This window comes from Microtus pennsylvanicus, chromosome 20, assembly GCF_037038515.1.
Source record: "Microtus pennsylvanicus isolate mMicPen1 chromosome 20, mMicPen1.hap1, whole genome shotgun sequence".
Taxonomy (NCBI): domain Eukaryota; kingdom Metazoa; phylum Chordata; class Mammalia; order Rodentia; family Cricetidae; genus Microtus; species Microtus pennsylvanicus.
Window position 1 is genome coordinate 2,044,989 of NC_134598.1, and position 27,747 is coordinate 2,072,735.

Below are 27,747 nucleotides of genomic sequence, written 5' to 3' on the forward strand. Positions count from 1 at the left end.
ACGTTTTAAAGTGAGCATATGTCTTTTAAAGTTTGTAAGACAGAATGAAAAACAAGTTAATAAACTCCCTTTAAAATTCTGTGTTTAGGTAGGTGTGCACAGCGTTCCTGCTTGTGGGCAAGAATGCACACGCGTGTGCACGGCTTTAGGTCTGAGGTAGATGACAGGTGTCTGACTTCATTATTCTCCACCTTAATTTTTGGACAGCTCCTGGAATCTGGAGCTCGCTAGCTTAGACTAGCTTAGACTAGCTGGCCAGTAAACTCTAGGTATTCTCCCATCTCTCCTTAGTACTGGGGCTATTAAAACAGACCCAGCTTCTGTATGGATACTGGGGATTTGAACTCAGGTCCTCGAGCCTACTTGGCAAACACTTTCCCAATGGACCCATCTCCCATTCTGTAAACCACTTTTGATAGCCAAGGGGCGAGGTAAGGGAGAAAGGCTGCCTTATCAGGTGAGGTTTGAGAAGGGCTGGAAAATTAATGAGGTGGAGAGATCCAGTCAAGCTGTTCCAAATGGCAGGGTCTGACAGACAGGCCAGGAAGGCTTAGCAGAGGGACGGGCATGGGCAGACAGGAGAAATGAGATCCAGCAGAGAGGCAGCATTCTCTGCCCTGATGATAATCAATTCTGAATCCTATCACAGAGTAGGAGAGAGACCATTAAAGGAGAATGCGGAAGGAGTCATGAGACCAGGCGCAGACAGATGGAGAAGTGCGAAGGGACCTGTATGGAAAATTTGAGCCCATCATAAAAGAAGCAATCCCATGGAGAACAATGCCACCGCGTTCAATGACTGATTTGGTACAGCCTTGTTTGGAACAAGAGGCTCCACAGTTAAGAAGCCACTGAAAATATCTTCTCTCATCAAGAAAAAAATTTAAATGAATTATTATCTTTGATTGAGGTGAGACACAGAAAATTAATTTCTCAACAAGGGTTTTTAAACACTGGACGAGGGTCAAAGCATCTCGGAGTCTAAAGAGATTCAGAGGTCGCCTGGATAATACTTCAAAAGATAAGCAGGGACGCCTCTGAGAGCCTGTCCTTGCAGGAGAGAATTAAGAAGAAGATTGCTGGCTATCTGAGGCAGTGGAGTTTCAGGTCTCCCTGGAGACAGGGCCTAGATTAATGTCTGACCTTACCTTTCAAGCACAGCCATTCCATGCCAGGGGCAGGCGTGCAGAGCAGAGGTGGGGACGAAGAGAAGCCGAGTGTGGTCACAACACTCTAGGTTTTGTTCAGAGCCAGTGGTCTAGGCAACAGGAAGGAAGGATTTTGAGAAGACAGGAAGAGAGAAATCAGAATACACAGCAGGGGAGAGCTGGACTCAGATGCTCTGCTGGTCCACAGAGATGCCTGTGATCTGTTAATGGGACAGAGACTGACACCATTCATTCTATGCAAATCACAGGTGTATTTGTGAAGTGAGAGGAAGTGAAATCAAACTGAAAATAAAATAACACTTAGGTCAGATGAAATGAAAAAAACAACAACAACATTGGAATCTGTGCGTGAAGGCAGAGGTTCTGGACATGAGTTTTGGGCTAAGAAGACTATAGATATAGGCAATGGATGGCCATGGAAGCAGAGGGACAACTGAGAGGTGTCCAGAGCCATGTGTCCTGGGAAGGGTCAATAGATATTATTCTCCTGACATCCACCTTGATTGAGTGAAACATGGGACCAGGACGTGCCATGGTCAGCAGGGCACAGAAGCTCAGGACTCTGAGTTACAAGCAGTGGCACCCAGGAAGGAAGTAGCATCAGACTAGCCACACACAGAATTGCATACATACCAGGCCAGAGGATGTCAAGGGAGAATGAAAACATATTCACGACAAGAAGACACGAGCACCCTCTTCTCAGAACACACCCCCTTTGGAGGCACCCTGTGCCCCTTGGCTAAGAGCACCCTCTTCTCAGAACACACCCCCTTTGGAGGCACCTTGTGCCCCTCACCTAACAGCCACACTCCCAGGGAAGCAGCTGAGCAGGTAGACGCCTGCAAACCCTGTTGTCTCAATTAAGGAAATTCCTTCGCCACAGGTCTCTGGAAAGCTGAGAAAATGTTATTTTGGGATTTGGCTCCGAGGCTAGGGATTGAGTAGGCTCACTGCAGAGGGAGGGAGATAGAAAAGATGGCATGCCTCATCTAGATTTCAATATTAGGTCCAGACTACACAACAGTGGCTGGTCCTGTAGCAAGTCAATGTTCCTGTCACAATGCAGTGGCAGGTTTGGGGGTCAAAGGTTATTTTATTTGCTGATGGGGCATGAAAAGGCAATTACATCCATTCGTATTGGTTGTTTGAAGCCTTAATTAAAAAAAAAAAAGATTCAATGTCCAGATCCAAGAAGATCACTTGAGATATGTACCCCACTAAAGATTGTGGGGTCCTCATAGATTGTGTCTATGTGGGTGACTCAAAGATCTATCTGGAAGATAAATATTAATAAGTACATATTATAACACAAAGGAAGGAAAACTAGTTGTTATTTAATAATATGTTGGCTATAATTGCTTGATACACTTATAACACACTACAGTCCAGGTTCTACTATAAAAACATCAGTTCTAGACAAAAACCTAAGTTTCTGAATAGATACTTCCTAACTGATCAACAGACAGAAAAAATTGTAAAGATGAAACCAAGCACTAAGAATGTGGTATATCCATATGGAAACTTTTCATTGAATTACACACCGTTCTCCTTAAGAGAATTAAGAAAACATACAGGCGCCATAATTTCTTTTTGTCTGAGTGGTCACCCATACATCCCAAGGTAGCTTTCGAGACATAAGGCAAACCTGCTGCCCCAGGGATCTAGGTAGACTGCAGCTATACGAGGTCTAATAAAGCTCTTTACGCATTTCCTAAGAATACCGAGAAAATTCAATGCTCTACCTCTTTCAAAGAGACACATCTAACTCTTTAGAACAGACAGTTTTTAAGTATCTCCTATACAGGGCTAAGCACCTGGGAAAGAAAGGATTGTGTCCAGTCCTCAGTGGGAGCAAGGCATGCATCTGGGTACTGAGTGAGAGTCATGTGGATAGAGAGAGTGGGCAGGAAAACAACCCCACCTGGACCCCCAAATATACAAAAAGGGGAATTTAAGGATATAGCTATGTGTTTCTTCATTTTATTATGATAACCCAAGAGACAGTTGGGTTCAGGAACTCACTGAGTCATTTTGGAACAACAGGTAGCATTGTTGAGACTTGAACTTTGACAAGGCCACACATGACTGGCAAGGCAAAGAATTATATTACTCAGGAGTCTTTTATTTTTGCAAGCATTTGAATGGATACCCAGCTAAACGCAGAGAACGGCCTCATTATGGCAAGGTGACACCCAGTAGAGATTTTCATGATGTATTGGATGTTGCCCACTAAATGTCAAATAGAGTATATATGAAGATATTTTGAGGAAGTATGAAGTAGTACCTAGAAAAAAGGGGGTATCTATATGTCGTTCCCCAATTGTCTAGGTATTTATCAACTATTTTGGAAAACAAGTTAAATCTTTTTTCAATGCAGCAGACTAATGCTTCTGTAAGACTGGGAAAAAAACGTGTAAAAAAAATTAAGAGTTAAAAATGATATGGATTCACTTCCTTCCTTGAATGTAGAATCTTTAAGAAAATTTCTGATACACAGGAATAAAAATATTGCTTCATCATTTTAAGACCATTGACCTCTCAACACCAAAATAAACAAGTCCCAATTAGGAAAAGAACTTTTAAGAATAAGATGCTTGTCTTTAAGAATCTTAGCCAAGCTTCTAACATAAAGGACAGCCTTTTAATTATGATTTACAAACAAGAATTGTAAGTTTGAACCAACTGGAAAGGATAAAGTCAAAGATAATTTACAATCTTATGCTAACAGCCTCATTTGAAAGGGATGGCTTTCCCCTTCCTAAGGACCATTCTGCTAGCCACACAATTTCCAAATGCACCCAGTAAGTTAGTATGCAGTATTTATTCTCTTTCCTGTTATTGATGCCTGGTCTATTTGTCACTATTTGCTTTATGCTCATTCTTCTGCCAAATAAAATATTAATTGCATTTTTAGCTGCACTGCTGGTGATCAAAGAACTCTGATATGTCAAGCTAAACTGATAGAAATAGCATCCATTACCATATTTATAGGTTCAGGGCATCTCCAACATAATTACCTCCATTAATTACTTGGCAGTACTCGATTACAGGCTGGAAACGAAAGGCATTTCCAGCCACGTCTTTCTACACAGACCAAAGTTTCTTCTCCAGTAATGTTTTCTCTAAGATGTATCCAAGGGAAACAAGACAAGAGAAACTTGTCCTTCTCCACGTTTAGAAGGCCAGATCATTAAAAGGAACCATTCGTTAACTTTGAAATAGAATGTGTGCAAGGCAAACCAGAGGGCACAGCAAGACTGATGTCAAAGAAACGTGCGTTTGAAGTGTTGCACAGATGTTGTCCGTACATCAGAGTTCTAAGAGAGACAATTTCAAGCTGATAAATTTCAATGTTAAGGTATGAAGCCATGATTGTATTTTTATTTTCGAGTAAACTTCTTCAAATATTACATAGGACCAAATAATTTTGAACCATCTACATACTTGGACATGTACTTCTAACACACACACACATACACACACAGAGAGAGAGAGAGAGAGAGAGAGAGAGAGAGAGAGAGAGAGAGAGAGAGATGGGGAGAGAGGAAGGGAAGGAGAGAGAGAGAGAGAGAGAGAGAGAGAGAGAGAGAGAGAGAGAGAGAGAGAGAGAGAGGTGCAATTAAAACTATCTTGGGAAACAGCTCCTGAGATTTGAGAAATTAATAAACAATTATCCTGTGGACTGAGCAGCTGTGCAGGTGGCAACGCTGCCAGGTGCATTTAGCATGTGTACCACAGAAAGGACAGCTATGCACACTCGACTCCTCTTGACCAATTAATCCGCATGCAAAATGACGGTTTCCCGTAATAACTTCAGACCCAGACCCAGACACATTCGCTTTTCAGCAAGGAAGGAAGTCATTAAAAACAAACAAACAAACAAAAAAAAACCACAGTAGTTTTTTTTTTTTTCTTCCCCAATTTCAGTAGGAACCCAGGCAGGAAAGAAATGCAGAAAGCACAGACCTGGGAGTCTACCTCACAGAGAGATCTGCACAGATTTCCCCGAGTTCTTTGTTGCCCGACAATAAACTGTAAAAGGCAGTCATATTTGAAAGTAAAACCATTCGGCTGTGGTTCTGGGATGCAGACACAGACACCCCGAGCGAATAAGAAGGAAAGCACAGTACCTTTGGTAAGTCGCCTTAGGATCTGACAGCGGCATTTAAAAGAGACAGCTATCATTCTCCCTCCCTGCTCTCCGGCAAAGTGTACTCGGGGCTCTGCTCTGGCGGCTGCAGCGGCGGCAAGCAGCAGCATGTGAATTCCTTGCGCACATACCAGGAGAAAGGTAGTCCCAGTGGGGAGTGACACAGCTTAATTCCTCTAGGCTGATGCAGAGGTCCGCTCCATGTCATCTGGCAGAGCTGTGTCATTCACTACTACTACCGCCGCCGCCACTGCCCGCCACAGCCTCCTCCCCCTGCTCCATCACAATGGCTTAGAAAGTAAGGCTGTTTTGATAGCAACACAGCACCAGATAGGAGCAGAGTGGGGGACAAGGCTGGGAGAGGAGCCGTTCCATAAATCTAATACTAAGCACGGTGTAACGCATTTTGTTTCGGGGCTAAGACTGTGCATTCCAGCCAGGGCAGGTCCCTCCACCCCCTTGCTTCTCAGCAGCAAGTCAATATCCTTTAGGAGCCTCATGCAGTGTGAAAGGCAAGACGAGAGATGCTGTGCTCTGACTTTAAGAAGAAATGTGTGTATCATACACTATATTCTCCCAGCAGTGGCATACAAGAGAGGCATAGGAGCAGGGCAGCCTCAGAGAGGATTCAGGAGAGCATCCTGGTTTTGCCTACAGCTGAGAGGATGTGCCTGGGAAGGTCTACTGGGCACTTCTCAGATCTCGGACGGACAAGGCGGTGCTGGTTTGTGGATATGGAACGCAAGAGAGGCTGAGGGAAGGATTCGAGTGAGTGGAGTTCAAGCTGAGGGAGTCCCAAGCCTTTTCATCGTTCTTCCCAAAACAATGTTCTGGCGGAGGGCAGCCGAGTCAAGGCTGTTTCTAAAGATACCAGGATTAAAGGCAAACACAGCCAAGCACTGCTATTTTCAATGCATCTTATTATCCTGTTTCTCAAACTGCCCTCCCCTAGGTCATTCTTCTCAATATGCCAATCAAACTGCCTTGCTACCCAGCAGATGCGGGAGAGGCTCTGCTCCATCGAAGAGGAAAGCAACAAGCCCTTCACAGCCCACCCACAAAGTGACAAGAGGTGGAGCCCATTTCCTCATCTCCAGCACCAGCCCACTCCCGACGGTCACCACAAACTGAAATCTGCTGTGGAGTTTCCATCAGAATTCAGACATCTCTCCCAAGAGTTCACACAGACCCGAGGGAGACCCAGACTGCCCGTTGGAAACTTCAACAACAGAAGTTAGTCAACCACTCTGAAGAAAAGACATGGATGTTTGTTTAAGCCGCTTCACTAATATTTCCAGAATTGTTCATCTAATCTTATTCTCTACTCTTCAGTCCCCGCCCCCACTCAAATAGATCATTTAAGGGCCAGGGAGATGGCTGGGTGAGTGAAGGTGCTTGTTCCCTGGGCCTGGCAACCTGCACGGCATCTTCAGGGCCAACATGGTGGAAAGAAGAAAACTTACTCCTGAGGGCTGTTCTCTCTCTCTCTCTCTCTCTCTCTCTCTCTCTCTCTCTCTCTCTCTCTCTCTCTCTCTCTCTCACGCACACACGCACATTGAAAGAATGTTTACGTCTGTAGAGCTGGATTCCAAAATAACTTCTACTCGGCAATCACATCTCATCTTCATTCATAAAACCCATATCGTTCATCTAAAGCACTATCCATTCATCAATAGGGAATACAAACACCTGCCCTTTGGAGGTCACCAGAAAAACAACAGCTGAAAGGAACAGGATTCCTTACCACAGATGGTCCCCCTAAAGCCATCAGCTGCCAATAACCAACGGGAATGGCAAAGTTAAATGAACTGTGGGCCTCCTACATTTTAAATAGCTCAATACCACAATTTTCAAAAGAATGATCCCTTTCGCACTTTTGTTCCTTTAACGCCATCTCTAGAAATATTTTAACTTCCCTTATATTTTTTCTTCAGAAATAAACCTAGTTGCCTGAGGCTTGGATTATTAGTTAATGTGAGGTGAATATTTCTAGCTAACTCTTCTCCCGATCCTCTCCCGAATCTAACATCTTCCCCAAATCCAGGCCCTCAGAATACACAGCTGTCAAGTGGTATTAACACAGTCTTGCTTGGGGAACATTACTACTTTGGTCTCTTTTATTAATGTCTATTCAGATAAATCTCAAGATCTTACAGACTCTCTTGCCCCTCCTGCTACCACACAGCTTTGAATCAAGTTTGCTTCTTCTTTAAGGCTAACATGGTCAAACAGTTCCCATGTTTACTGGCACAGCCAGGTTGTTTGTTTGTTTGTTTGTTTCCCCTGTCCTCTGGTCCCAAGAAAGACCTTCAAAACTATTAAGCTATTGAGGGCTAGAGGAATCACTCAGTTGTTAAGAGCACTGGCTGCTCTTCCAGAGGACCCAGGTTCAGTTCCCAGCACCCACATGGAAGCTCACACAACTGTCTGTAACTCCAGTTCCAGGGGATCTGGCACCTTTATACCATATGCACATAAAATAAAGTTAAATATAAAAAAAATAAACTATCCAGTTTTCTTGGAGGAGAAACAGCTCATCCTGGAGCAGTCTGGGAGCCTTAGGCTCTCCACCTTAGGGGCTATCTTCTTGTTACACTGATCCTAGCAGCAGGCTCAGGTTCTACACCGGATATGAGCCCCTTGAGAAAGCCCTCTCCTGGACATAAGGGAATCTCCTACCTTCCTACTCCAGGCCCTCCAGTAGCCAGAGATTTCCCTGGAACAATTCCCAGATCGGTACATCTACACCAGGTAGGCATTCTGTCCTTTCTGACTGGTCCAACTGAGCCTAGAGTAGTGAACTCCTGCATCAGCAGAGCCTCCCCAAGACAAACTTGTTCTGGCTCACAGCTGTCTGTCTCAGGGACCAAGGCATTCTGGTAGACTCGTCCACAGCCTCCTCCCAGGAGCCCGCAAGACAGAGTGGCCCACATTTCGTGCATGCAAGTTTAAATATAGCTATGCATCTTTGAACCTAGTAAGCATTCGGTCACCTGGAGTGGCTCACCCTTACAGGTCGCTTGGATTTCACAACATGTTCCCTGAAGGGCACCAAGTAGTGGCTAAAATATTATAAAGCATCTAAATGGTATCCAATGTGTATCTGGTGATGCTATAGGATAATCTGGAGACGACTTTGTCAGCTCAGGAGTATTGCTGCCTTTAAAATAATAGCAAACCAAGCAAATGAACAAATGAACCCCAAGCCCCAATATATAAAGACATGGGCTTGCCAGATTTGGAGCAGATTAATCCCTTGGAATGATAACTTCTTTCAGGGTTTCTATAAACGTCAGCTTTCTTCAGGCATAATGCAAGGGTATTACATTTACAGAGAATTTAAAGCATCACCGGGGTGGCTGCGTTCAGGTTTTTATTTTAGGTACGGACTGGGTTCTCAGGCAGATGACACAGCTGGTGTACATTTAAGAGCAAGAAGAACCAAAATTGCTCACCCCTGCCGTCGTCGCTCTCCACAGACGGAACCTAGAGTGTGCATACGATAGGCAAGTCATCTTTTCTCAAGCTACATCCGGCCCCGGGTAGTCTTTCTATTTATAGTTTTCTTACTATTTCTCCTCTGACAGAAAATGAGAAGACCCTTTAAGGACTGCTACACATTACATCCGGCAGGGGGCGCCAAGAGACTGTGTCTCTTAGGCCTTCCGGTGCCCACCCCTGCCCATGCCCAAGTCAGCTGCAGCAAGGCTAATGTGTGTATGGACACAGAATGACGACAGCCACAACCAGGTGGCTGCTGAGGTAGACACATTTCAGTGGGAGATCGCTGTAGGCCACGTGTTACCGCAGTTGTCCCTTCAGTCTGGCTTGTATCTTTCGTCACGATATTTTAAATGGTCTTAACAGCACTGACTTCATAAGATGAGGTGGCTAGTGATAGACAAAAATCAAAACAAAACAAGATCTTCAGGCTTGTTCATGGACGCCAGCGTTATTAAAATTAAAGTGACCATAACACATCAAAATATGGACACAGAGACTGTATATGTTTTGTTGATTAAATTTTCATATCCCTTTATTTTTCTATGTCAAAATAATTTTTGTGTTTACGGATTCTTTGGATAACTGACAAGGAAGGGTCTCAAGTTCCTTTCCATATACATACAGCTGGAAAACTGTTAAAAAATTAAATCAAAATGAGATCAACTATAGATAAATAACCCACTCTTTGATATCATGAGAATGAAGTTATAATTAAATTACAATATTCTCTCCATCCTTTCAAGTGATTTCATAAATTCGATAGGAAGCACAGTTGAAAGATTTCACTTGTTTATTTATTTTAACAACTGACTTTTGTATTCCTCAAAGGCAGTTGCCTCAACATGCCCAAAACATTTAGGTTATCTTCTAAACAGCGTAGGGCATACTCAGCTGGCTCGCAATGAGTACCCTGATTTCTTCCCCTCACAGATAATAATGGTTGGCCCCAACGATGCCCTTTCGGAAGCGTTATTCAGACAAGTTATATTTTAAGATGGTAGCCCCAAGAGCCAGCCCTTGTGCCACTTGCTAACCTAGTCCAGAATCCCGTGCCCTTCACTGTACCAAAGGAAGAATATTACTACACTGAACACGAGGAGGATGGGAATCCCAGAGTTAGAACAGCAGCATCTTCTGCTAAAAGTGCGCGGTGGGACATGTTCAAGGTGCGAATTAGGGAGGGCAATAGAAGAGGAGATACGCTGGAAGCAAGCCACTCTTCCGATGGTCCAGGGTCACTGTCACTATTCCTGGAGGCACCGTGTCAAGAAGGGATGGGGAGTAGCTGGAAGGCGCCGGCTGGCTGTGTGCCCTGGGGAGTCACTCCTCTGCTGTGTGATCATGTGAAGTGCTAACAATGCCCGACTTCACCTGTGTCCTCGGGTCCAGAGAGCAGCGCCAGGCTCTAGAACCACCACGCGTTTCTGTAGAAAGGAAATGATGCGGTCCAGCATTTGGCCACAAAACACGCCTTCTTCCCTATGGCTCTGTGTGACAAGATGGATGGTTTCCTCGGCCAAACCACAGGGAAGTGGGGACTAGGGTTCACAAGACTGACCCCTCCCCTTCTTTCTCCTATCCTTCCACGGTAGAATTCTCTCAAGCTGTGTCCTAACTTTGTAGGGAATTAACATTGTTTTAATTCTTCAGCAATTAATCCATTCCCAGGCTCTGGAAAAGACTCTTCCTTTTTGCTTATCAACCCAAATTTGATTTCTTATTCTGAAACTGTCTTCTTTGAGTGTTGATACTAGCATCTGTGGGCACCCATCGCAGACATCTCAAATTAGACTTGAGTCACCTCAAGCTTCCTGTTTGTTCCTGAGCAGGAAAGCTGCTTTCCTATACGACACCATCACCGACTTCCTCCATAGGCTGACACTAGTGTATGAACTCCCCACCCCGGCCCGACCCCTGCCTGAGATGAAACACCAGGACCAAAGGAACTTGGGGAAGAAAGGGTTTATTCCAGTTTACACTTCCAGGTTACAGTCCATCACTGAGGGAAAGCAGGGCAGGAACCTGGAGGCAGAAGCTGATGCAGAGGCCACGGAGGGGTGCTGCTTACTGGCTTGCTCCCCATGGCTTGCTCAGTCTTATCTGGAGCTCCCTCCTCTCCAGTGTCAAGTTGACAAAAAACTAGCCAGCAAAGTCCTCTGAACATATTCCATTTATAACTGCCAAAATCCTAGGCCAGACCTGCACATTCACTGTATAGCTGAGGTTTGTATTTCTTAGAAAGAAAGACCTGTGCGCTTGGTTCAGCAGTTGCCTTATTCTAGCCCCCAGAGTACGTGCACTGAGCGGGGGAGAATCCTCCTGTCTCAGGGTACAATCGGGGACCAACACTCATAGCAATTTATATGAGTGTCCAAGCTACTACCTGAGCAGAGCATAACTCTTTAGGTCTTGTAATAATATTCAAAATTCATTCTTTTTGCTCCATATGGGCTAAGTTAGAAGATGCTTCCCTAGAGGTAACCTCCACTTGTTTTCGGACAAGACCACAGCCTGAGTTGTGTTCTGTACTGTGACCTTGTGATGCTTACTTGGTGAATAAGCACACGATGGAGGAATAAAGAAAAGGAGGGCTAGCAAGAAACCCGGCAACAGGGAAACTCCCAGAAAACCACAGGATGACCCCGGTTAAGAATCTAAGCAATAGTGGAGAGGACGCCTTCACTGCCTTTCCCCTGTAATCAGACTGATGACTACCTTAATTGCCATCCTAGAACCTTCATCCACTAACTGACGGAAGCAGACGCAGAGATCCACACGGAAGCACTGGGCTGAGCTCCTGGAGTCCAGTCATAGAGAGGGAGGAGCGATAACATGAGTAAAGGGGTCAAGACCATGATGGAGACACCCACAGAAACAGCTGACCCAAGCTAGTGGGAACTCACTGACTCCAGGCCAACAGCTGGGGAACTTGCACAGGACCAAACTAGGCCCTCTGAACGTGGGTGACAGTAGTGTGTTTGGGGCAGTTTTGGGGGCCACTGGCCTGGAATCAGTATTTATCCCTAGTGAATGAACTGAGTTTTTGGAGCCTGCTCCCTGTGGAGGGATACCTTACTCAGTCTAGATACAGGAGCAGGGCCTAGGTCCTCCCTCAATAGATATGACTTTATTGATTCCCCACTCCTCTCTGAGCAGTGGATGGGGGTGGAATGGAAGAGAAGGTTGGGGGAGTGGGAGGAGCAGAAAGAGAGGCAAATGGGATTGGTATGTAAAATAAAAAGATTGTTTGAAAAATAAAATAAAACTGGAAACATCTTTTTAAAAAGAAAAGTAGAAGATCTGATGAGAAAAATATCCATAGCTCTTAAAATAAAATTATTACAGACAAAAGGAAACAATGGTAGAGGCAGAGACAAAAGCTGGCCCATGCATTTTCTGGACCCAGAGTGTGATGGTGGCCTTGTGTCCCAGGAAGAAGGCTGGAAACATGCCTGTTTACAGCACCTAGCTGATGGGGAGCCACTGGGGCAGGGAAAGCAGGCCAGGTCAGGTGGGATCTCCGGAAAAGAATCCAGTGAGGCAGATCCTTCAAGTTCTGCCTGTGCTCTCGGCCGTCAGACCGCCATTCCCTGCTTATTCCCTCCACATCAGTAGACACCATCCACCACAATACTTCAATAATTGATTTGCTTACAGCTTCTCCCCACGCCCAACAAGGTTTTATGTTTTAATGAGGGAAAGACTGTTGGGGAAAAGGGTCTGTTTTATTCATTGCATAGACTCGCACCTAACATATAGCCCATACTCAAGAAATTTACTTTAAACAAGTTACCGGAGGCTTCCCTTAGAATGGCCCGATTTTATAGACACTACTTCTAAAGCTTGCATATAAGAGATATAGCGAAAAAATGACTTTCAATGTGAAACCAGAACCTCTCCACTGTGCGCAGAAAGCACAGCACACAGAAAGCACAGCACACATCGAGAGGATGTGTGCTGCCTGTTTGTGGAGGGAAGGGGGATAATGCACCCTGCGCACCCCTCAGATTTATCTCTGGTGCTCCTGACAAGATGATTCATCAGGGCTCTGCTGCTGCCCACTGTGAGGAAACCCACAAGCCAGCTTGTTTTCCCCTGCTCCGAGGCAGCAAGAGCAACCAAGAGAAAGGTGACCAAGACACAAACCCACATTCACGCTCAGCGCGGGCTCTGGCCTAGCATGTGCACTTACGGGCTGTCCCAGCACTGATGAAACAGCTCAGTCATGGCCTGTCTGCTTTAAGACCGTCTATTTGTGGACGCATGTGAACGCACCACTTAGTCATCCCATCTGCACCAGCTCCGAACTGACCTCCTAGCGACTGTGATGCTCTGCATCCTGTAGGCCAGGAGCTAAGCTGCCCCCCTCCCCAGACAGAACACGTGCACCCCGAGAACAAAGTACAGGGGGCCAGCTCATTTCAGAATACATTAATATAGCCTATAGACAGGCCAGAATCTAAAACTTAAGGAGAGAAGGGTAAGTCTTAGAGCTACCGCTTCTGATCCAGGGAAGTGTGCACATCCTACTGCTCCTCGGAGCAGGGCAAACGAGGGGTCAATGCGACACATGCAATTCAGACGCAAACGTTAAGTCACACAGATGGCCATGAGGGGAGGGGTCAGGAGTCGGGGAGGTCGAATGTGGGACTAAGAGGACAATGTGAAAGGGATCGGAGGATGCAGAATTCTCAGTGTCAGGCTCCTAACGCCATCTTTGTGTGGCCATGACAATGAGCCTCCAGAAACAAGCAGAGAGTGCATTGACGGGGGTGACATTCTAACTCAGAACACCAAGTGCAGACCTGAATTCTACTTAATAAATGAAAGCCCGGCTCTGGGCAAACTGTCATTTCTGGCACATGCATTGGGTCAGTTGAGTATCATCGAGTCCCCTCTTCTCTTCTTTGAAGAAAACAGTGCTTTGGTTGACTCTGTCACAGCAACGAACCAATGACCAGCAGAGGATTGTGCTAGCGTGCATGTGCGTGTGTGCGTGTGTGTGTGTGTGTGTGTGTGTGTGTGTGTGTGTGTGAAGAGGCTTCGGTGCTGGTATGTAGGATGCATAGAAACATAAACAAGGACAGGAAATGGGCCTGTCTGGGCCCATTTCACTCCAGGGCCTCTCTGAAGAGATCCACATTTCATCATGTTGTAATGGATTTTGTGAACCATTTCTTCTGTTTCTGAGTTCATTATCACAACTTGAAGGTCACCTCTTCCTCACTTAAACACTAGTGCCTACATATTTCACTTTGCTTTCCATGAAAATAACACAAACTGCTCCTTGGAGATGTTCTGCAAACGCATCTCTGTCTGAGGAAACGAGGCGTCGACGGACGGCAGCCCTCTTTAGCCGTGCCTTTAGGAAAGGGGCAAAGCTGAGACGTTCATAAAAACAGAAGAGCTGGATAAGTTAGGGAAAAGAGAAAAGCAGTCAAATTGTAGACATATCCTAAAATGAGATTACCCCATTCTTAGATGTCTTAGCAACTGTGTGAGCCACTGAAGCCAGCAAGGGCAGGCCATCTTGTGTACTGGGACCTCATCAGGGTGGGCAAGTATCAGAGGGCAGCTGAGGATCAGAAGGGGTCCAGGACCAAGGCACCCTGGCTGAGAACACCTGATGACCAGACACAGCCAGATCCCTAGAGATGGACTAAGCCACCTTCTCATTATAAAGCAGGGAGGATTAACCTGCAGGAGCCCTCCCCCAAAGGGTAGTTAGCTATGACAAAGCCTGTGTCCACCCAAGAATTCAACAGAGAATCCAAGTGATGGGACCAGAGGCAGGCAATAGGCAAATTCACAGGTGAATGAGGAAGTGAAGAGAGGCCAAAGTGAGAAAAAAAATAATAATAAAAGTTAAAAAAATATGAACAGACACATTGTCATGGTGTCTGTCCCCCCACCCTGTCTTTATTGTTAACACTGTCATCATCACGTAGTTTACAGTTCCAAGGAGGTCCTGAGTGCTGAGCACAGACTGGGGAAATTCACATTTTCTCATTGGATTCTCACAATAAAACTTCAGTCAAAAGGACCCTCCTTCTAGGTTTACTAAGGTAAAAATGGTAAGCAAGATAAATGCATGTGTTCAAAAGACCAGCATCATGAGTTGGTTTGCAAATGCACACGTCTTTTTTTTAAATATTTATTTATTATATATACAATAATCTGTCTGCATGCATGTCTGCAGGCCAGAAGAGGGCACCAGACCTCATTCCAGATGGTTGTGAGCCACCATGTGGTTGCTGGGAATTGAACTCAGGACCTTTGGAAGAGCAGGCAATGCTCTTAACCTCTGAGCCATCTCTTCAGCCCCGCACACGTCTTTTGAGATGATTGGTAGGATGAATTGACATATCCTCGGCTGCCCCGGTTACCTGGTAGGCTGATGACATTCAGCATCCACACTCCCCACAATACAGCGTTATCCTTGGGTCTTAGTCCTCTTGGGTTTTTACTCTTTACTAACATCCCATTTGTCTCCCAGGCCCCGGAGCCCACTGTCTGCTTTCTGCTTCCTCGAGTTAGACCTTTTAGACCCCACAGACGAGCAGGGGCATGCATTACTCGTCTTTATAAATTTTCCTCATTACACTTCCCGTAAAAATTTGAACATTGGCTGTACCACAAAGGTCAAAATATCAAAGGCCTGAGCCCCAAGATGGCAATATTAGAAATGGTGAAAGTTCTGAAAGGTAGATCCTAAGGACGCGTGTCCTCAGTGGAACCAGAGACACTGGTCTCCTCTCTTTTCCACACGCTTGCTGTCCTCCCTCCAGCCCTCTTTTCCTTTCTTATTTATTTGGCTTATTTGAGAACAAACCTAGGTCTTCCCATGCTAGGCGAGTGCTCGGCTTAAGCTGTATCTTTTTAGCTCCTCCACCTCTGCGGTGTGCTACTAACTGCAGCTCAGAGCAGGGGACACATGATCATGTGTAAGAATATCCACCGCTTACTACAGCAGACTGTTCATGCTATAAATTGACTATATCACGTATGTCATTACAGACACAGAAAGTTTGGCACAATGGCCTTCAGCTTCATCCACATTATAGTAAGTGGCAGGGCTCCCTTTTCCTTCGATTCCGGTGTATAGACTGCATCTTCCACATCGGCTCACTTATCAATGGACACATAGGCTGATTCTACATCCCGCCTCTTGTCAATCACACTGCAGTGAACATGGCTTGTCTCTCACACTGCTTTCCTTTGTCTGTGTAATTAGATGTGGAAGTACCAGACTGTATGGTAGTCTGGGAACTTCTATGCTATTTTGAATAATCATACCATTTTCTATTTCCATGCACAGCGTCAAGGATTTCTCTTTTCCTCCATATTCCTCTCTTTACCTGAACTAGTTTTATTGAAAGACATTCAGGAGCTTGCTTTATCCAAAGGGCGTCCCAGAATGATGAAACATTGTGCCCAAACACAGACTAATGAAGAAAACCAGCCTGTAAAACACTACTTACAGGAGGAAACACACACACACACACACACACACACACACACACAAACTTGTGAACAGCGAAAAGCTGCAAAGTAATGGCCCAATTTCCCCCTGAAATACAATAAAATATCTTTTAAGTGGAATATTAGAGAACTTCTTGACATAACTCACAGCACAGGACATCTTCGGAGTAAATTTACACCCTGTCCTACCCCACCTTCTCTCCTTGGGTGTTCCATTATCAATCTCTCAGCAGGGTTTGGATCTCAGCACTGGCTTTCTCAAACAGAATTGGAAATGATGGCACTCTGCAAATCCCTGCATGTTCCTCCGCCATCATCCCCTTCTCCCACACCAGACATGGATTTCTCAGGACTGGTGCAGATTAAAGTTAATTCTCTGTCATTACTGCTGCAATCTATCACCTTCTCTGTGTGTTTCTCTTGTCTAAACTTTTAGGACGCCTAAGGGAAGTTCAGACTCTGAGTGGAGAATTAAACTGTGGCTTTTTTTTTTCTTTTAGGTGCTTCCTGGGATACAGCCCCTTTTGACTGCTGTGAAGACAGCCAGGGTCAAGCTTGTCAGGGGACAAAAGACAAGGCCATCCATCTATCACCATTATTTGGAAATCTCATTTAGCAAAGGATTTATGATCTGCTGGGTTCAGAGGAGATTAAAAAAATAAAATAGAGATTGAATAAAGCCTGCCTGCTGGTGCATAAAGATGAGTCCGGAGTTCACAGCAGACCCCAGGCAGATGACGTCTGGTCAGAAGTGCCACGACCACACCAGTGCTAAGTGCCACACCGGGGGTCACTTGAAGAGCACCCCACCTCCTGTGCATCTGATTTAGACAGGAGAGGGGAACAAGAATGTTAGGGCTGCAGAACCAGATTCTTAGAGGCAACAGTCTAGGATAAAATCTGGACAGTATGGCGGCCTTGTGCCTCAGTTTCCTGAGTATTTCATAGGAGTTTTTAGGATCTTAAGTCACGATATAAACCTAGAAACCCCTGATTAGAAGGTAACTAATGTTCAGTAAATGCAAAGTTAGTGCCTCAAAATTCACAAATGATCTACCCTCATTCAACTGGTAAGAAGGCTAAAGAAGTTACTAAGAATATTCACAATAGTCCTCAATACAGGGGGGATGTTAGAGTGTGACTCACCACATCTGTTGTCGTGGCAACAATAACATCTCTTTAGTAGCTGTTACAGAGAGCCAGGTCTTGAACATGACATGTGAGCCTGATGTCTTAACTGGTCATCAAACTGGTGGCTTAAGGGACACCCGTGACCTATAAATGCTCTGGTTTCACCCGAGAGGATGTTAGAAATGACAACTTAGCTACATAGTTCAAAAATACCCTGTACCTCTTTTTAAAGACCCTCTTGTGACGTTATCTTAGAGAATCACCGGGTCAATTCACTTAGGTCCTACAGTTTTGTAATTCTCAGGAGGACTGAGCAGGACCCCGTTTTCCAAATGTGGAAATATATATGTCCCAGATCCCCCAGTCCTTAGCAAGTTTCTTACACTTGTAACCTGCCTGGACTCAAGGGGTTCAAACTTCTTGTCCTCTTTCTACAAATTACTTTTAGGCTTTTTCAGGTGATCCCCACTCCACCAACACACAACACCCTCCCCACCCCCTCCCAGAACCACCCCTAAGCCATCTAATGGTACCTTTTTAAAAATCCATCAAGTATAACTTGTGTTGCCCACGCTCATGGACATGTGGCCTTCACTGCCCAACCCACCTGGGGCTATACTTTTGGTTTATTTGTTTGTTTGATTTTGGTTTTGGTTTTTTGAGACAGGGTTTCTTTGTAGCTTTGGAACTTAGCCTGGAACTAACTCTTGTAGATCAGGCTGACCTCGAACTCACAGAGATCCACCTGACTCTGCCTTCCAAGAGCTGGGATTAAAGGTGTGTACCACCACTGCTTGGCTTTTTTTCTTTAAAGTTTTTTTGGGGGGCTATATACTTAAAGAAAACTGGTTTGCCCTCTTCCAGCAGTTACCAATTGCCAATAGCTCCTTAGACAGGGGTGGAAGTTCACGCCCTCTTCTCCCCATTCTGGAATTTCGTCTGGCTTGAGCTTGGGTAGACCTTGTGCGAATCCATACATAAAACTGCCCCCACTGTGTCCAGAAAATGGTTGCTTCTGACCCGCTTACAATCTTCCCTTCCCCCTCTAGTGCATCTGCCAACCTCACCAGAGATGCTCCCTTTTGTACTAGACATAACCATCACAGAAACCCACAGCTGCCCAAGGTACAGAGGCCAGGCGGCTGGGGAGTTCTTGGCCCTGAAGGAGGTACCTGTGTGAGAAGCCCTCCTCCCATGGCTCAGGGATCATCATGGGTGAAGAGCCAGAAAGAATGGAAAGAGTCAAACACAGTTTTTAGAAACTTCAGACTAACCCGAGGAGCTGGCAAATGATAGAAGAGCTCTTTCTGGTAAAATGCATACAACTTCATGGCCTCGCTGTGTACCAAATACCAGAGGAACCACAGATTCGCTAAAAATCTTACACAAAACACTTCTTGCTTTATGGGTGTAATCATGGACAGCGAAAGTCCTCCTCTTCCTCCGAATGCATCTCTCATTGCCACGGAGGCTCCATGGTTCATAACTCCTGCGCTGCAGAAAACGAAATGATTAGGAGACGTGGTGACAGATGTGAGGATTGGTGGCCCACTTCTTCAGAGAACACAAGCCCCTGCTATCTACTGCAGGTCCTCAACGCTGTCACATTTCCTCCACATTTCTGGCTCCCCCGGTGGCGCACTGTGAGCATTAGAGAATGTCCCCTGTCACTTCACTGCCATCTGCTGGAAGAAAAGTGCCATGCTCGCGATGACTGACTTGACCGGCACCCTTAGGCTCTCTGCTCTGAGTAGACTACACCCAATAGCCAGTGAGCTCTGAGCGCTGCCCAGGGAAGTCACAGAAAGGAATTTCTACGAGCGCTCTTGTTTTGAAGAAAGAAAGGAAAAAAAATCATTTAAGAATTATTTTTAGACTCAAAACAGAATGGAGTTTCTGCAAATTAATTATCTCTTCCCCAAGGAGGCTTCGTTCTGCGACTGTGCAAACCAAGGTTTGAATTCTGTTCTGACATGGTGTGCGAGATGGACCACAGAGCTACTAGCAGTAAATGTTGATATGGCTATGATTTTATTGTCATGAGTATCTGTTAGAACCAGTTTCTTCCACTGAAAAGGAAGATAACAGGCGATACCTAGCGGCAAGTCTTGTATTAATTACAGGGTGAGTGTTCGGTGCCGCACAGTCAACAGCGATATTAACTGCTGTTGACACCGGAGGTGATATCAATTATTGATGTTGTTTCTGTGATCTCATATTCTTCCCAATCCACGGAAAGACTGCTGTTCTAATTTTCTGTGTGTAAGTCTTATAATCGCTACTTTTGAGATATTTCTATGTCACCGAGGTAAAGCAGATACTGGATCACACAGGCACCCCAGTGAACAGGTACTCTGTGGGTGAGCGCAGAGCCGGTTCTAGGCTGAGGTATGGTTTAAACTGGTCACGACATTCTACTTTTACACCCAAACTCAGCCTGATGTCTCTCTGGAAGGCCAATAGATGGCCATCAATGCTACTGTATTAATGTCATAAAGAAATGGAAACATCTTAGAATAATAAATACAATGGTTTCTTACTCCTCCGTTCAGATTGCTGTCCTGTTGACATCTCCGTGATTTCAACAGGAGAAATGGGCAGCTAAGAGAGTCAGCTCGTGGAATTGGCTGAGTTGTCTGAATGGAGAAGGGCATGGGCATATGGCAGAGGAGCTGTGCACCCTGGAGAAGGCTTCTCTACGCACTGCACACAGGGCTGACACAGCCAGCAACCTAAGCCTTTTCTAGCCAGCATCTGTTTATACAAATTGTGACCAGGTGTCCCCTTCCCCTCTGCTCTGAAGCAACTGGACATAGGAAAGGGAACACCTGCTCCAAAAATGCACCGATTAGCTGCAAGTTGGCAGGTATAGATAGCATGGGCTCAGGGCCACACTTGAGGAGATGATTCTGCCACCTTGTCAGCCATCGGCTCTGCTCCTGATCTTGGCTCTAGTCCACATCCATGGCTAATGGGATTGATCCAAGGGCATAAATCTCAAAGCTCTGGCCGGCAAGTGAGAGGTTATCTTACTCAAGGCCACTGCAGGGTACTGCTACTGTCTAAGGGCAAATACTTCCAAATGAAATAGGGTACTGGATACCTAGGCATGGGTATGATGCTCTTCACCCTCAAGCAGCCTCCAGGAAAAAGTGGGTCACTGCAAGTACCAGTCAGCGAATGCATGTTTCATAATGCAATTGATATATGTGGGGTTGCTTGAAGAAGGTAACAATAAGCGAGTTGGCGTGTGTTCCTTGGATGAATAAAGGCAAAAATCCAGGAGAATCTTAGGGGAGCAAATGGCTAAGAGTGAGCCATGAGGGACCTGTGGGGGGGCATCCTGGAGGAGGGAAATCTGCAGGAGGGTCTTGGTGGCTGAACAGGAGTCCATGCAGCAGAGGGGAGGCAGAAGCCCCACTGAGGATAAACAGCGTGCATCGTGGGTCACTGAAGATGAAGTCTGAAGAAAAAGGGCAGAACTCAGTGAAGACGGGAAGGGAGAATCAAGTCACCATGTAACTCATCAATGAGATGCAGGTTTATCATGGAAAAACCCCAATGGGACAACGCATCGAAGCTCTCATGGTTTTAAAATTCTTTGGGGTGTCTCAACCACGGTCCCTCAACCTGACAGATGTACACATATGGGCAAGTCCATTTAGCTTTCTAATAATAGGAAAACTCTCACCCAGAATGCTGTCGTGTTAATATGCTTCCTGACCAGTAAGCTGTCAGCCTAAACCAACCTAAACACAATTTACAACAGTCATACAAAGGAAATTCCACGAGTTTTCTGTTCCTTATAAAAGTTAAAGGCCAGCATGGACATAAATTAAAAGTAGAGAGAATACAGACAAACATGGTAAAGATGTTTAGAAAAGAATTCAAGAATGTTAGAGCCAAGGGGGGATGCTAGGAAGCTTACAACCAAGAGAATTTGGTGTGTGCTCAAAAACCGCTCCCTGAGTGAAGGTATTAATGAAAGTTCTAATTTCAATGGGTCGTAAAGTACACTTCCTGGAGGTGGCTCTGGATTTTGTACGGTGATTTCGGCTCTGAAGCGAAGAGTCAACCTGTGGTGAGCATGAGCACAAACGTGGTTCTAAGTCACCCAGCATGCGTGACGCCCTGCGAACAAGCAAGGAATCAATGAAGGGAATAATGAATGACTGGAACTTTGATAAAGTTTAAAGACATATTTATCTTCATTTTATGTGCCCAAACATTTAGCCTGCAGGTGTATATGTACAGCATGCTCGTCTAGTGCCTGCAGAGCCCAGAAAAGGAAGGCAGAGCCCTAGGAACTGGGGTTACGGAGTTGATCTGTCATGTGGGTTCTAGAAACCAAATCTGGTTCACTGCAAGAGTAGCAAGTGTTCTTAGCTCTTGAGCCCCAGAAATGAACTTGACAGGGGAAAAGAGCAAAAAGCTAACTTCTCTCTTGACCTTCCTATATCTTATTTTCCTTGCACCAAGAGGAGCATAAAAATGTCAGTGACCTTTGGCTGACTTCCAAGGGATGTTTAAAATGATAACTATATTTGGGTGTGCCAAGCTTCTGCATTTCCTTGGGGAGGAAGTGCAGGTTTTAATTTCATGATCATAAGCTACCTATAAAGCGGTCACAACTCCTAACAAACACTTGTGATGGCATCTTCAGTATCTTCAGACAGAGGAAGGGGCAGGTCATGTGCCCATCGGCAAACTTCTGTCAATTCATCTGGCCCTTAGCCTGGTGACCTCTGGGGCTTAGTGTGGGCAAATACAGAATCGAGTTTTATTAGGTTGTGTGGTGTGAGCTGGAGGGGGTGTGACTCGTATTAGAATCCAGGATAGAAGGAGGAAGGAAGACGGAAGACAGTGGATATGAAGCTTTTTCAAGTTTGTTATGTTTTTTTGCAGGAAGTTCTGACATTTTTAACACCAAACTTTTCATGTCATCATTGCAAACATACTGCTCTAATTAGAAAATGCAAATTAAGACCCCCCCACCTCAATAAAGGGAAGCGAAATAAGAATAGAAGCTATTGATTGATTCTCTTATTATTGATCCAGACAATCTATCTAGATTTGCCTAAAGTCTAGACATATAAACGTTTTCTGTACACACCATTAAATACAGAAAGTAATATCTAAAACGTTTACTGCAATACGCAAAATAACTAGGGAGTAGGCACTGAAAACAGACACACATTACTAAATGGGATGATGCAGCCTCATGATAGCTGTTATTATTTTTTAATTATTACACTGCCAATGTACACCTAGACCCGAGCATACACCGGGAAGAGCACATGAGAGACATGACTGGCATGAGCAAAGAAACTAAAACCATAACTCACAGAGATTAGATGCCAGGCTGTGCCTAGGAACAATAGCATTTTTATTATATGAGGATAGCACGTGCTTTTAAAATACTATTTCTCTTCTAGGAGAAGCTGAATTTGTGCTGAGCCATAGTCTTGTGCAGGGGCCACACTAATCTTCTCTGTACCATTCCGATTTTAGTCCACGTGCTCTCAAGGCGAGCACATGCTACCGGAGTGAGCACGAGTCATATTCTTGTTTGCATGCAGGACACCAACACGTGGAAGTCCCATTATCTCTGGTTCTGAGTGACTTAATTACTTCTTCCCAGGATGGTTCTTCTTCACCTGCTTTCACTTTGTCAGCGCAGACAGCAAACCGTTAGTCTCCTAAGCTGAAATCAAGGAGACAGTTCTTCCTCCTCTTGCTTTCATCCTCTAGACCAACCAGGTCCTCATTAGAATTGGGGACAGAAAATATATTATTTACTTACAAAAAGCGGCTTTCAAAAGGTGAAGTTACTATGGCTGGAGGTTGGAAGGGATACAGTCCATGAGAAAGAAGGCTTTCAGGTAGGTGGCTCCACGGTGGTGGGAATGGACCAGGAAATAACCTAGAGGGATGGCTCTTGGCTGGCTTTTTCCTTTTTCCCTTTTGCTTCAGCCTGGGGCCCATGGGATGGCTTCACTCAGATTCAGGGCTGATCTTTCCATTTCACTCAATCCTCGTTGGAAAAGCACCCCCACACACCCTAAGGTGTGCCTCATTATCACCTTAGACACACAAGTTGACAATCAAACTTCACCATCACAGGAGACACTGAGCTTCATTTGGGGGTTGTCCCTTTAACTTCTGAGTCTTGTTTCTCCATCCCTCCCTTAGTTGGTTCCAGAGAAACTTTCTACTTTGTCCTCCGGGGGCCTCCTGTAGACACAGGGTGTGAAGGAGTCAAAAGAGGAGGGGAGATAGCTGAACCTTGTGAGATAAAGAAGACCTAACCATCCACCTCCTAAGAAAGGCAAGTCAGCAGGGAGGGTCGGAGCATATCTCTCTTCTTGCTCAAGGACATCAGCACAGAGAACTGTTGAGCAGGGCCAGCAAATGCATAGTCCATGCTGGGGCAGAATACAGGAGCCAGAGGAGGACTCCCAAGGGGCTTTCCGGGACAGACAAGAGAAAGATAGGAAGAGAGAAAATGAAGGATGTTGTTGGCAGAGAGAAGAGCACTGACCAAGGTCAACAGCGTAATCTGGGACCAATGGTGCTTTGACGCAGTCAGGGTTTTTAGTTCTATGAATTCAACGTGGAAGCTCCCAGGCCCCGTTCTGGGAGCTAGGCAGGAAAGGAGCGGGCACCCAGGGTTCCTGGGCCTTTACCTTTGGCAATGGGAAACATTAGGAGCTTTTAATCCGTGTTTTCAATTGTTCATGTGGCTGAGAAGGAGATAATTGAGGAAGGTATTCTGGTGCTTCAGATAAAGCCAGCAGCAGGTTGAGTCTCATGTCAGAGGCTAACAGTAGTGGATGGAGTTGAGAAGGATTTTGGAAGTCTGACAGCCAAAGTCAAGAAGTGCTGTGCTGTTGCCTGGGGCTTCCTCCCTCTTTATGAGCCACACTGAACCCCCTTGTTCTACCTAAAGTCTTACCATGTGCTAGGCATCACACAGTGTGCTTGATCTACATGCCCATTTGAAGAGTCTCCCCACAAGGCAGGTAGCTAACCTACGGTTCAGAGACTGTGTGTCTAAGAAGGTCCAGTGAGCAGGTGACTCGAGTTAGAATTCATGTCTAGACAACCTGACCCTAAAACCCTAGCAAGATGGCCTCTCCTTTCTGCAGGCCTCCATGTGGTCCTGTGCTATTGCTTCCCGGTACATCCCATCCTTAATACTGGTGCTCTGAGCACTCCCCTTTTTCTTCCTCCATCCCTACCGCTCCACAATTGCTGACTCAGCGGCTTTTCTATCACATAGATCCCGAGTCACACGCACACCTTAATAACACATTTTTATTTTGTTTTAATTTTGTAAACAAGAAACACATGGATGAGACAAGAATCTAAATAATCTATACATAAAGACAGCATTGTGTAGACCTTTCTGGGACCATTTCTCCAAAGGCAATGACTGTTATGAGATGATGGGCAAAAGATATACAAGTCCAAGGAGTTGCATACTATTCAGGTGACCAACAGGAAGAATTCTCACCTTCACTCCTCTAGAGTTTTAGCATAATGCAGTGGTTCAGAATTGGTCACAAGATTCATTCGAATTATTTCATAAGTGGCGGCTTGTATTACTGGGTGCAATGGATTGCCCATGTCCAACAATGTTCTAGACACCTAGTATTCATTGCACCTGCTGATTAATTAAGGCTTGAATTAATCCATACTAGGTTAACTGGCACAATTAATTAATTAATTAATTAATTTGCACAATTCATGCAAACCTTGAATAGAGCCCTCGAGTACCACTTTTACATGGTTAGTTTTGCAATAGCATGTACTTAGTTGCTCATCAGTCTCTTTCTAGAACTCAGTAAAAGCAGCTGAAAAGGATACTGCAATAGATGCTGACATTCTAGTAACAGTCACTGAAAATTCAGATGCTCAAGATATTCAAGTCTCTTTGCGCGGGTCATGCAATGCAAATTTGAGGAGTCTGGGCATAAATGATGGGAACAGACAGTGCACATTTTTCCTGCATGGCCCTATTATTTCTGCCATTGCCACCTATTTATGTGAGGTTATATACACATTTGAGCCAAATCTTAAATATTGGCTTTATTCCATTTGTAATATTTCATTAAAATGTAACCACCTAGATACTTCTAACTTTCTGGGGAACGAATCTCAAGTCATCTCCTAGGGAAGAAACAAATGCTTTTTCACACCACAACACAATGATGTTTTCGTTTAATAATGACATGGAGTTACATTTCCTTCTTCTGATTTGGCATCTCTTACGCTGAATTCATTTCTTTTGTTCTCCTGAGGGTTTCCAGTCATGATTTAAATGCCTGGAGTTCAGCTTTCAGGGCAGTAGCTTTTGATCTTTATTTGTAATGGCAGCAAAAGTTCTGTGAAAGAGTTCATGTGTGCCTCACGCATTTTCCAAGCACAAAGAAAACCCGCATTTCAGAGAAGGTACATAGCCAGTTACTAGGAAATGGGTTACAACGAAGTGGTCTGTGTAGAGACAGTGCAATAAAGACAAGCTCAATTAACAGTCACCATAACGAAGCAAAAAGGAGGCAGTGCCATGCACACTAATGGTCCATTCCAACATGAAGGGTGCTGGGAAAGAGCGACCTCTTCCCTAAACAAGCCACTGAATCATTCGGTTTAACAAGAGGATTAGAAGAGGCAAGGGGTCTCAGCTGAGGTCACAATGAGGAACATTGTGAAAAATCATTTCTGTGCACTTCCATCATTCTTAAAGAAATACCATCATACGAAAGAAGTGAGCTCGAGAATATCGGCTGTACCGTGTAGTGTGGGCTGTGAAATAAACTGCCTCATCATAGGCATCTTAGAGAGTAGATTATTTAGTTGCACTGCAGCAGTATGACTTCTAAGATGCAGGAGGTAACAGTGCAGGGAGAAATCAGAGGACTACTAGCTCGAGGTAGTGGGGAAGTGGGTCAGGAGACATTTCTAGGCATAAGCAAAGACAGAGCACCGTGCCCAGGATTGAGAAACTGTCAGTGTGAATGTAAGCCAGTGTAAATGGACCATAAACTTGCTGGCGGTGTATGTCCATGAGTGTATATGCACAGACCTGTGTAACCGTGTGTGTGTGTGTGTGTGTGGTGTGTGTGTGCGTGCGTGCGTGCACGCTAAGAGGAGAGAGGACAACTGATGTAAAGGAAGAGCTGTGGGCTCGGAAGGCCTTCTGCAGAATCTGGACTTTACCCCAAAGGTCACAAGCGTCAGGAAGACTTCAAAGTAGAGAAGTGGTATGGGAATACTTGTGAGGCCAGAATTGAGGAAGAATGGGAAAAGAAGAGGGAGGAGATCGGCCAAGCAATAATTCCTGTGACCAGTGGTGAAGACCGGAACAGGGTGGGGCCAGTGGTAAGAGGAAAGCGAGTAGAGACTAGAGGACTCGGAGCGGCAGAGGACCAGCAGGACAAGGGAATGGCAGACAAGAGAGAGAAAGGTAGGAGAATCTGGGATGATAGTGTCATGGTTACTCTGGACGGCTAACTTGATTGGATGGAGATCTACCTAGGAGAGACGCCTCTGACCATGTCTGTGAGCACAGTAACAGTCTGGTCTCAGTGTAGGAGGAAAGGAAGACCCACCCAGAAAGCAGGCAGTATAACTCTGGACTGTTTCCTCGACTGCTCATGGAGGAGAAAAGAGTACTGAAACACCAGATTCATCTGTTTCTCTACTAGAGTTGCCGTATGTGCCTAAAACCATAGCCAAGACCTCTCCACCGCACTTTCCCTCCACAACAGACTATAGCCTCAAACTATGAACCCAAACAAAACAAACTCTACCTTCCTTAGATTGCTTTTGTGAGATATTTTTCAATGAGAGAAGAAACAATACTAATGCCAGGCTTGGGTGAGTGGGCAGTGATAGAGCCATGACTCCCAGGATCTCAGAAAAACTAGGAGAAGCATTTAAAACAATGCCACAGTTCTCTATAAAAAGAAATATCTGAGGTGAACGGAGATACCAATTACTCCGGTCAAAACTGCAATCATTACTCATTTCCTACATGTATTAAAAGTGTCATGTTGTGCCCCAAAGATATACAATCTTAGTATGTGCCAATTAAAAAGTAAAAACCATATTCAAACTAAAATAAAAGAATACTGTACTCACATACAAACAACTACAGGAATAGACTTTGTGAGAGAGCTGTAGGTTGGGTGGCAGTAATTACATCAGGTGTTCACAAGTGCATTGTGATTTCAATCACTGTGAGGCTTGGGGTTATTTCTTGATACGTAAGGGGTTTCAGTTGAGACTGATGAAAAACATTTGGTC

At 45.0% G+C, this 27,747-nt stretch overlaps 1 protein-coding gene and 1 pseudogene across 14 annotated transcripts in view; both read right to left on the reverse strand.

The window, feature by feature from the left end:
* The window catches only part of Grip1 (glutamate receptor interacting protein 1), a 625,790-nt gene that overhangs the window by 257,406 nt on the left and 340,637 nt on the right, over positions 1-27,747 (reverse strand). The window contains exon 1 of one of the 14 annotated variants that reach the window (XM_075954113.1): positions 5,300-5,604. The exons of 10 other annotated variants lie outside the window; for them this stretch is intronic. In XM_075954113.1, coding sequence (XP_075810228.1) covers positions 5,300-5,429 — 130 coding nt within the window. In that variant the 5' untranslated portion in view covers positions 5,430-5,604. Of the gene's footprint in view, positions 1-5,299; positions 5,613-27,747 lie in introns of those variants that run through there. 3 more of the 14 variants (XM_075954109.1, XM_075954103.1, XM_075954112.1) reach the window with 3 other exon arrangements.
* LOC142839067 (U6 spliceosomal RNA) lies at positions 22,901-22,971 on the reverse strand (annotated as a pseudogene).